Genomic DNA, 11,930 nt, shown 5'->3' on the forward strand with positions numbered 1-11,930 from the left:
AGCCATTGTAATTTCATGCTGTTAATCTTCCACAATGTTTTGTTGGCTTTTCTATTTCTCTTTTAATTATTTTTTAAGTTTGGGGCATAGAATCCAAGACTTATGCATACCAAGTATATGCGTTACTACTGAACCACGTCTATAGCAATTCCAATGTTTTTATTATGGAGAAAATTCTTAGGAATAGGAGACAATGTCATTCTTCCTTTAATCATGGCAACACCCACATAAACCCTTTAATCCTGAATTGCTATATTTCTACTTTTTAAGAAACAGCTGTTGTTTTTCCATAGCTGTCATGGCTACGGAGAAAATCCTCATATCAATTTTTTTGTTTTTGTTTTTGTTTTTGTTTTTGGGCCATACCCGGCGGTGCTCAGGGGTTCCTCCTGGCTGTCTGCTCAGAAATAGCTCCTGGCAGGCACGGGGGACCATATGGGACACCGGGATTCGAACCAACCACCTTTGGTCCTGGATCGGCTGCTTGCAAGGCAAACGCCACTGTGCTGTCTCTCCGGGCCCCTCATATCAATTTTTAATGCCTGTTGTTAGTTTGTTGATTTAAGTAACACCAAAGGTAAAGTTAACTTGTTTGAGGTTTTCTTCTTACTGCCATCATTCTGTGTGGCAAATCTAAAATCATGCTTCATGTCTGTGATCCGTTTGGGGTCTGAAACTAGTAATTACTCTGTAACAGCATGCTCTTCTAAGATACAGGCTTAAATGTGTTATCATACCATGAATAATAAATCTCTCAGAAAGAACCCTTAGTTAAGCCCCGAGATTTTTAAATAATTTGTATTAATCTTCCAAATTTAGTTGCACATATAGAATTTATTCAATTTAATATTTCTTAGCAAAGTAGCCAGAACCTCTACAATCTTTAGAAGGAACCCAAGAAAAAGGAATACAGTTGCATATTTAAAAGAAAAAGAAAACCAGATATATCTCCCATTAGAAAGTAATTTCATAATTATTGATTAATTAGTAAGTCTCATATTTTCTAAATTTCTGCTCGAATTTCATTTCGTTTTATTCATTGTTTGTCAAAAGTAATACCTCTGCTCTTGAACATATTCATAAAGTGGAGTGCTGCTACTCAAACAGTAGAAACTTGAGCTAATACCACTCCTAGTAGAGTTATTCCCTTTTCTTTGATTATTATAGTCTACATTTTTTGAAGTCTTGTGAAGTAACACTGTATTGGTAGTACCACAGTGAGAATTCTGACCAGATCCATAACAATATTGGTCAGGGCATGATGAGCCATATGAGCCAGATCCATAATGTTCATAGCCATAATACTGATCATATCCAGAACCACACTGTCCAGATTGTTCACAGCTAGGATACTGACTAGATCCAGAATAACATTGTCCAGATTGAGGTGGGTAACATGAGCCAGCACAATACTGATCTGAACCGGAAAATTGAGCAGACCCAGAACCATATTGCTCAGAACTAGATGAGCAACATGAGCCAGATCTATCTTGTCCAGTGCCAGTAACAGAACAAGATCCAGAAGAGCAAGGTGAACCACCCTGATAGTTCTCAGAGCCTGAACAATGATGTGAGCTAGACCCACTTTGATTATGGTTGGATGACCAACCAGAATTAGAACATTGCTGGTCATTACTGGAAGTTTGACCTGTTCCATACCCATGTTGATTACAAGAAGACTGACTTGAGCCAGACTCAAATCTGTTGGGTTTAGAACACTGACTTGAGCCACATTGATTAGGACTAGAAGACTGACAAGAGGAGGACACATGTTGGCCGGAGGTTGATGAATGTCCCATACTTGAACTATGCTGTCCATAGCTAGATGAATGACCTGAGCAAGACCCATGCTGCTCGATGCTAGAAGACTGACCTGAACCAGATCCTCTTTGACCACAGCTGGATGACTGTCCTGTGCTTGAACTATGCTGCCCACCACTTGAAGACTGCTGGGAGCCAGATCCGCTATGACCACAGCTTGATGATTGCCCTATGCTTGAACCTTGGTGTCCTGAGCCAGATGAGCTAGACCCTTGTTGCCTATCTCTGGATGACTGCCCAAAACCAGAACCATGTCTACTTTGGCTGGAAGAATGACTGCTTGAACCATTTCTAGATGACTGACCTGATCCATATCCACTTTGACCCCAGTTGGATGACTGTCCTGTGCTTGAGCCCTGTTGTCCACCACTTGAAGACTGCCTTGAGCCAGATCCACTTTGACCACAGCTTGATGACTGCCCTCTGCTTGAACCCTGGTGGCCAAAACCTGATTGTCCTGAGCTAGACCCTTGTTGCCTCTCTCGAGATGACTGACTTGAACCAGAGCCATGTCTAGTATGACTGGAAGAAGACTGACTGCTTGAACCATGTTGTCCATATCTAGTTGACTGACTAGATCCAGATCCACTTTGACCCCAGCTAGATGACTGTCCTGTGCTTGAACCATGTTGTCCACTAGTGGAAGACTGACCTGAACTAGATCCACTTTGACCACAGCTTGAGGATTGCCCTATGCTTGAACCCTGGTGGCCAAAGCTAGATTGTCCTGAGCTAGACCCTTGTTGCCTTTCTCTAGATGATTGATGTGAACCAGAGCCATGTCTACTGTGGCTGGAAGTCTGACTGCTTGAACCATTTCTAGATGACTGACCCGATCCATATCCACTTTGACCCCAGCTGGATGACTGTCCTGTGCCTGAACCATGCTGTCCACTGCTTGAAGACTGTCCTGAGCTAGATCCACTTTGACCACAGCTTGAGGATTGCCCTCTGCTTGAACCCTGGTGGCCAAAGCCAGACTGTCCTGAGCTGGACCCTTGTTGCCTCTCTCGAGATGACTGACTTGAACCAGAGCCATGTCTAGTATGACTGGAAGAAGACTGACTGCTTGAACCATTTCTAGATGACTGACCTGATCCAGATCCACTTTGACCCCAGTTGGATGACTGTCCTGTGCTTGAACCATATTGTCCACCAGTGGAAGACTGACCTGAACCAGATCCACTTTGACCACAGCTTGAGGATTGCCCTCTGCTTGAACCCTGGTGGCCAAAGCCAGATTGTCCTGAGCCGGACCCTTGTTGCCTCTCTCTAGATGATTGGCGTGAACCAGTGCCATGCCTACTGTGGCTGGAAGAAGACTGACTGCTTGAACCATGTTGTCCATATCTAGATGACTGACCTGATCCAGATCCACTTTGACCCCAGTTGGATGACTGTTCTGTGCCTGAACCATACTGTCCACCAGTGGAAGACTGACCTGAACCAGATCCACTTTGACCACAGCTTGAGGATTGCCCTCTGCTTGAACCCTGGTGGCCAGAGCCAGATTGTCCTGAGCTGGACCCTTGTTGCCTCTCTCTAGATGATTGGCGTGAACCAGAACTATGTCTACTGTGGCTGGAAGACTGACTATTAGAACGGTGCTCTCCATATCTAGATGAATGACTCGATCCAGATCCACTTTGACCCCAGCTGGATGACTGTCCTGTGACTGAACCATATCCACCAGTGGAACACTGTCCTGAGCCAGATCCACTTTGACCACAGCTTGATGATTGCCCTATGCTTGAACCCTGGTGGCCAAAGCCAGATTGTCCTGAGCTGGACCCTTGTTGCCTCTCTCTGGATGACTGACCTGAACCAGAGCCATGTCTACTGTGGGTGGAAGAAGACTGACTGCTTGAACCATGTTGTCCATATCTAGATGACTGACCTGATCCAGATCCACTTTGACCCCAGTTGGATGACTGTCCTGTGCTTGAGGCATGTTGTCCACAGCTTGAAGACTGCCCTGAGCCAGATCCACTTTGACCACAACTTGAGGATTGCCCTCTGCTTGAACTCTGGTGGCCAAAGCCAGATTGTCCTGAGCTGGACCCTTGTTGCCTCTCTCGAGATGACTGACTTGAACCAGAGCCATGCCTACTATGGGTGGAAGAAGACTGACTGCTTGAACCATGTTGTCCATATCTAGATGACTGACCTGATCCAGATCCACTTTGACCCCAGTTGGATGACTGTCCTGTGCTTGAGGCATGTTGTCCACAGCTTGAAGACTGTCCTGAGCCAGATCCACTTTGACCACAGCTTGAGGATTGCCCTCTGCTTGAACCCTGGTGGCCAAAGCCAGATTGTCCTGAGCTGGACCCTTGTTGCCTCTCTCGAGATGACTGACTTGAACCAGAGCCATGTCTAGTATGACTGGAAGAAGACTGACTGCTTGAACCATGTTGTCCATATCTAGTTGACTGACTAGATCCAGATCCACTTTGACCCCAGCTAGATGACTGTCCTGTGCTTGAACCATATTGTCCACCAGTGGAAGACTGCCCTGAGCCAGATCCACTTTGACCACAGCTTGAGGATTGCCCTATGCTTGAACCCTGGTGGCCAAAGCCAGATTGTCCTGAGCTGGACCCTTGTTGCCTCTCTCTAGATGATTGGCGTGAACCAGTGCCATGCCTACTGTGGCTGGAAGAAGACTGACTGCTTGAACCATGTTGTCCATATCTAGATGACTGACCTGATCCAGATCCACTTTGACCCCAGTTGGATGACTGTTCTGTGCCTGAACCATACTGTCCACCAGTGGAAGACTGACCTGAACCAGATCCACTTTGACCACAGCTTGAGGATTGCCCTCTACTTGAACCCTGGTGGCCAGAGCCAGATTGTCCTGAGCTGGACCCTTGTTGCCTCTCTCTAGATGATTGGCGTGAACCAGAACTATGTCTACTGTGGCTGGAAGACTGACTATTAGAACGGTGCTCTCCATATCTAGATGGATGACTCGATCCAGATCCACTTTGACCCCAGCTGGATGACTGTCCTGTGCCTGAACCATATCCACCAGTGGAAGACTGACCTGAACCAGATCCACTTTGACCACAGCTTGAGGATTGCCCTATGCTTGAACCCTGGTGGCCAAAGCCAGATTGTCCTGAGCTGGACCCTTGTTGCCTCTCTCTGGATGACTGACCTGAACCAGTGCCATGCCTACTGTGGCTGGAAGAAGACTGACTGCTTGAACCATGTCCATATCTAGATGACTGACCAGATCCATATCCACTTTGACCCCAGCTAGATGATTGTCCTGTGCTTGAACTATGTTGTCCACCATTGGAAGACTGCCCTGAGCCAGATCCACTTTGACCACAGCTTGATGATTGCCCTATGCTTGAACCCTGGTGGCCAAAGCCAGATTGTCCTGAGCTAGACCCTTGTTGCCTCTCTCTGGATGACTGACCTGAACCAGAGCCATGTCTACTGTGGGTGGAAGAAGACTGACTGCTTGAACCATGTTGTCCATATCTAGATGACTGACCTGATCCAGATCCACTTTGACCCCAGTTGGATGACTGTCCTGTGCTTGAGCCATGTTGTCCACAGCTTGAAGACTGTCCTGAGCCAGATCCACTTTGACCACAGCTTGAGGATTGCCCTCTGCTTGAACCCTGGTGGCCAAAGCCAGATTGTCCTGAGCTGGACCCTTGTTGCCTCTCTCGAGATGACTGACTTGAACCAGAGCCATGTCTAGTATGACTGGAAGAAGACTGACTGCTTGAACCATGTTGTCCATATCTAGTTGACTGACTAGATCCAGATCCACTTTGACCCCAGCTAGATGACTGTCCTGTGCTTGAACCATATTGTCTACCAGTGGAAGACTGCCCTGAGCCAGATCCACTTTGACCACAGCTTGAGGATTGCCCTATGCTTGAACCCTGGTGGCCAAAGCCAGATTGTCCTGAGCTGGACCCTTGTTGCCTCTCTCTAGATGATTGGCGTGAACCAGTGCCATGCCTACTGTGGCTGGAAGAAGACTGACTGCTTGAACCATGTTGTCCATATCTAGATGACTGACCTGATCCAGATCCACTTTGACCCCAGTTGGATGACTGTTCTGTGCCTGAACCATACTGTCCACCAGTGGAAGACTGACCTGAACCAGATCCACTTTGACCACAGCTTGAGGATTGCCCTCTGCTTGAACCCTGGTGGCCAAAGCCAGATTGTCCTGAGCTGGACCCTTGTTGCCTCTCTCTAGATGATTGGCGTGAACCAGAACTATGTCTACTGTGGCTGGAAGACTGACTATTAGAACGGTGCTCTCCATATCTAGATGAATGACTCGATCCAGATCCACTTTGACCCCAGCTGGATGACTGTCCTGTGCCTGAACCATATCCACCAGTGGAACACTGTCCTGAGCCAGATCCACTTTGACCACAGCTTGATGATTGCCCTATGCTTGAACTCTGGTGGCCAAAGCCAGATTGTCCTGAGCTGGACCCTTGTTGCCTCTCTCTGGATGACTGACCTGAACCAGAGCCATGTCTACTGTGGGTGGAAGAAGACTGACTGCTTGAACCATATTGTCCATATCTAGATGACGAACCCGATCCATATCCGCTTTGACCCAAGCTGGATGACTGTCCTGAACTATGCTGTCCACAGCTTGAAGACTGCCCTGAGCCAGATCCACTTTGACCATAGCTTGAAGATTGCTCTCTGCTTGAACCCTGGTGTCCTAAGCCAGATGACTTCCCCCAGCCAGAACCATGTCTTCTGTGGCTGGAAGACTCATTACTTGAACTTCGTTCTCCATATCTAGATGACCTGCCGGATGTAGATCCAGTTTGTCCCCAGCTTCCTGTGCCTGAAGCATGCTGTTCACAGCTTGAAGACTGACTTGATTGAGAACCACTTTTACCCCAACCCGATGACTGTCCTGTGCTATAACCATTCTCTCCACAGCTTGAATATTCTTCAGATCCAGATTCTTGGCCACCATAGTTTGAAAGTTTTCCTGAACCAGATTCATGTTTTTGTTTGTTGTAGTTTCCTGACTGATTACTAGAACTTCTTTTATATTTTCTCTGAGATGTTGACTGATAAGGCCTTGATTGTCTTTTGCCTCTGCTTGGTTCAGATTCAGATCCATATTCTTCTGAGCGTGAAGACTGTCTAGAACCATATTTTTGTTGTCTATTTCGTTCTGATTGTCCTCTTGTGCAAGATTCTCGTCTTCTTGGACTACAAGACTGGTCTGAGTTTGATCTATATTTTCCAGAGCTGGATCTATCACTTGAACCAGAACTGTATCCTTGTTCTTCACAATGTTTTGCTTGAGATTCACTATTTTGCTTATACTGCTTCTGTTGAGAGGACTGTTGGTAGCCAGATCCATGATCAAAACCACTGGTATCATTAGAATTTGACCAGTTGTCATGTCCTCCACAACTCCCTGAACTGAATTCAGGCCCCTGACTAGGTGAATGTCTTAGTTTCCCTTGATGCTTATTTTCAAAAGATTCATTTGCACTAGAATTGTGTTCCCCATAACTGGAGGATTCATCCTCTGAGTAATGAACATTTCCTTCTCCACAACTGTGTGACCAATTTCCTGAGTTTGATCTTTTTTTATAATTACGTGATTGAGTAAGACCTATCTCTTCACTCTCAGAGTTTTCTTGATAATGAGAGTCATGTTTGTTTTTCTGCTTATTCTTAAAGTGGCTTGAACTTGACCCTTTCCTTCTATCTCCGGTTCTTTTTCTCTCCCCAAAACTAGATGAGTCACCTTGATGCTCTTTTCTTCTGGAACTAGACACAGGTTTATGTATACCCTTTTGTCTGGATTCCCTGGAATATGAATCATCCTCTCCTGTACTCCAACTTGAATGAGTGTCAGACCTTTGATCTTTGTCTTCCTCATCGGTTTCACTTTGTTCCTCTTGGTGCTGGTTACTGTGATCTCTTTTCTTTGACCCTGAAGCTTGGCAATATTCTTTGCGAACAATTTTATTACAGGCCTGAGTTAACTTGAATACCATCAGAAGATATTCAACAAAATCCACTTTCTTGTTGTGATCTTGATCCAGGCTTTGCATGATGTTATCTACACTATCTGGATCGTTTGGATTCTGTTTAAAAATAAGATACAAAATATTACCATTTGTCAATATGAATTACACACAGCAAAGCAATTGCAGAAATGTGAATAAATAAATTATTTAGATGGATCTCTTTGGCTCCAACCTAGATTTACGTGTAACTACCTATAAGACCCGCCCATTCCTGGAAGGGGTCTTGGGAAGGTTAGAAAAGGCCTTTGACCCAAGGGATTAGGGCCTTTGCCAGCATGGAGAGGGAACAGGAGGAGACATGGCTGGAAAGGCTAAGACGCAGGGAAAGCTAAGGATAGCATGCAGAAATGGTTATGATATATGCCACACACGTGATGGCCAGGGCCAATAAAGATGTTATCTCTCTGGAAGCCTGCCTGTGAGTGAGATTTCTATCTGCTGCTCTCATGAATATCCAGACCTGTCGGCTGAAGGGGGTTGCAGAGCCACGTGGCCTGGGATGGCAGAGAAAGGTCCCTCCATCACCATCCACCACTATCCAAACCCATCCTAAGGGTTTAATGCAATATATCTCAACTATAGAGCTCTTTGGACTAGAATTACCTGTCATAAATAGGAAGACAGAAAGGAATATGCTGTAAATAATACAGAAAAAATGGAAGATGCAATTGAAAATGAAAAATGTAAAGATGTAACAGGAAAGAGCAATTTTTATGAGAAATAAGTAAAATATAAGTGACTTGTTAATTTATAAACAATAATTCTGGATACATGAACATAATTTGTTCAGTTTTAACTTAATTAATCAACCAACAAAGATTTGCTGTGTACTTACTACCTAGCATGAATTACATGTAAGGGATAAAGAAGTCATAAGTTTGATTCCTGAGTTAAAAGGTTAAAAGTTATTGGGCTGGAGTGATAGCACAATGGGTAGACCATTTGCCTTACATGTGGCAAATGGGTTTGATCCCTGGCATCCCATATGGTTCACAAGCCTGCCAGGAGTAATTTATCAATGTAGAACCAGGAATAAACCCTGAACACCACTGGTTGTGGTCCCAAAACCCCAAAATGGACTAATCATCCAAACTTAAAATTACTTTATGTTTTGTGATAATGAATACTGTAGATGAGTTCCACCAGAGTTCAAGGATGCTAATGAGAAAAAGTGGTATCCTATAAAAATATATCAAAGATATATTTAAAGATATCTCTCTTTTTTTTTTTTTTTGTTTTTGGGGCCACACCCATTTGATGCTCAGGGATTACTCCTGTCTAAGCTCTCAGAAATTGCCCCTGGCTTGGGAGAGATCATATGGGATGCTGGGGGATCGAACCGCAGTCCTTCCTTGGCTAATTCTTGCAAGGCAGACACCTTATCTCTAGCACCACCTCACCAGCCCCAAAAGATATCTCTCTCTCTCTATATATATATATATATATATATATATATGAAAGATATATTGCAATTAGCCAAATAAAAGGATAAAAAAGGAGGGGAAAGGTGTACAAACGGCTATTTTGAAAAGAGAATATGAACATGTAACTGGAGTAAGAAAAGACATAACTCAGACAGAAGCTGAAAAAAATACAGAACTATTTGATGCAGACATAGCTGACTACAGATATGACTAGAGACAAACAGAGGAACCTGCTAATTCATGCTAAGAAACTTTGGATTATTTTAAGAGCTTGGGGATGTTGAAGGATTTTTGTCATTACTATTGTTATTATTTTATTTTAGGACGATACTAGCATTGTGACTGTGCTCTCCCATTGCTCCCCATAGTACTTGTGAGACCATGTGGTGCTTCGAAGCAAACCCATGTCTCCTGAATATAGAGCATGCATTCAGCCTATTGTGCCCATTCTAGTTGAAAGATTTTGAATTGAGTTGTGAAAAAATTATATTTTTTACCAAATGCCAAGACTAGAAGTAGGAGGGAAAGGGGACTTGAATCTCAGAATTGGCAGTAGTGGTGGAGATAAATATGCTGTTTTTCAGAGATATTGTTGACGAATTAGATGGGAGGTGGAGGATGATGCTGCCTACTGAGAGAGGAAGTCAGAGTGGAACTGGACTTTTGTGTTGGACAAATGAAAAAAGCCTGAAGGGGAGATGATGAAATTTCTACCTGGCACTCCAAATATGAGACTCTTTGGGGAACTTATAAATACTCAGAAAGCATCTGCATTTAATGAACAGTAACTAGATATAAATTTCCAAATAATTATTTCTAGATTGATATTCGATGCAGTAGTCACTCTTTTATGATTTAGGAGTAAGGTGCTAACTTCTTTAGTTGAAAGATCTCATAGTACTTGGATGTAGAAATAGAAATAAAATATGCTAAGACTCTTTCCTATTGAGAATATTAGAGGTGAAGAAAGACAGAGAAAGAGAAGATTCACTTTCCCTACTTCTATTTTTCAATCGTTTTTACATTTCTACTCCATAAGAATTAGTCTCATCAATAATATTATCTTCCCTATGTTCTCTCGGGTTAGTAGGAGCTTCTCATTTTGTCATATTTTAGAAATCATTGTGGGTCAAATTTTGACCTCACACCTTTGCAAATTTCTGTTCTCTATATAAGTATAAAAATAACTCAAGGAATTTGACATAGGGCAAAAAAGGTGTCAAAAAGAGACTTACAGCTATCTTCAATCTTTATGTCGAATTCTTACCTTCAGAATTTGATGAAACTCAGTTACTATAAGTTCCTTGAGTTCTGACTTCTTCAACATATCGCACTCCTCATCTTTACCAGCATATTCATAGAAATTATCGATGATAGTCATAATGCATTCCAGGAGTTTAGGCATCTTGTTGTAGTTTGATTAACCTTTGGGGTCAAGGAAAGGGAAGAGATCCACTTCAGAGTATGTTTCTCTTACTTCCATGAATAGTTTTGATCATTTGTAGTAATTATCAATAACTAATTAGACATGATTAAGTTTATCCTGTTGCAATCAAGAGCCATTTCAGAGTTGAATGGCTTGTTTAAGCCATGTAGCAAGAAAGTGATGAAATTAGGAGCAGAATTTATACTGCGGCTTTCTATTCCTGAATGAATTTGGGAGCTATGATTTAATGTCTTTGGCTCTTCTGGTCCTTAGTTGGGATATAAACTTTGTTCTAAAGACACAGAAACATACTTCATCAGCTTAATTCCCTTCTAGCACTCAAGAGGGGCAGGTCTTAATCTACACAGCACGCCGGAGAGATAGCATGGAGGTAAGGCATTTGCCTTGCATGCAGAAGGATGGTGGTTCGAATTCTGTCATCCCATATGGTCTCCCAAGCCTGCCAGGAGTAATTTCTGAGCGTAAAGCCAGGAGTAACCCCTAAGCTTTGCCAGTGTGACCCAAAAACAAAACAAACAAAACAAAACAAAAATCCAACCAAGGAGCATCAGGAGGTCAGAAAAGTAGAAAGTATGGGCAAAATCAACCTCAAGTCTAAATTGAAAGGAAGTTGGAGGAGCTGCTCTCTGGATTCTGTTTCCATTCTCCAAGCAGGGACTGATCATAAACCTTTACTGATGACACAATGAGAAAAAACTCATTAATAAAGGAGGCAACAGCCTAATGGATTATTTGAGCCCCATGCCATGAACTTTACAGAAATGATTCTAAAGACATGGGCAATATTAGTCTAGTGGCCCAGTAGTCGGCAACCTGCGGCTTGCGAGCCACATGCGGCTCTTTCCACTTTCAATTTGGCTTTTCTGTGTGCCGGGCAGGAGTCAGGACTCTGCTCCTAACCGCTGTCAGTGCGCGCCCTGTGTGGCTCTCAAAATAAATTTCAATCGTGGTTTTGGCGAGATTTGGCTCCGTTGGAAAAAAAAAAGGTTGCCGACCACGGGTCTAGTCTGATCCTCTTTTTTATTTTTTATTCTCAATAAAGCTCATTTTATTTCTTGCATAGAAATACCCCCAAGTTATGTATCTAGTGTTTCTTCACCTTGGAGCATATCCTAGGTTTAGGTTTTCATAAGTTATACCCCCAAATATTCTGACTCACTTACCTAGTTCACCAGAGGAACAAAC

The 11,930-nt window shown here is 43.4% G+C and overlaps 1 protein-coding gene across 1 annotated transcript; it reads right to left on the reverse strand.

The window, feature by feature from the left end:
• Positions 1-1,168: 1,168 nt before the first annotated feature.
• Positions 1,169-10,703, reverse strand: HRNR (hornerin). The gene is made up of 3 exons (XM_049766006.1): positions 10,566-10,703; positions 2,126-7,931; positions 1,169-1,965 (listed from the first exon to the last, which is right to left on the reverse strand). Exons 1-3 carry the CDS (start codon positions 10,701-10,703, stop codon positions 1,169-1,171), a joined length of 6,741 nt encoding a protein of 2,246 aa, XP_049621963.1.
• Positions 10,704-11,930: the final 1,227 nt, after the last annotated feature.

The sequence above is a fragment of the Suncus etruscus genome, chromosome 19 (genome assembly GCF_024139225.1).
Source record: "Suncus etruscus isolate mSunEtr1 chromosome 19, mSunEtr1.pri.cur, whole genome shotgun sequence".
NCBI classification, from domain to species: domain Eukaryota; kingdom Metazoa; phylum Chordata; class Mammalia; order Eulipotyphla; family Soricidae; genus Suncus; species Suncus etruscus.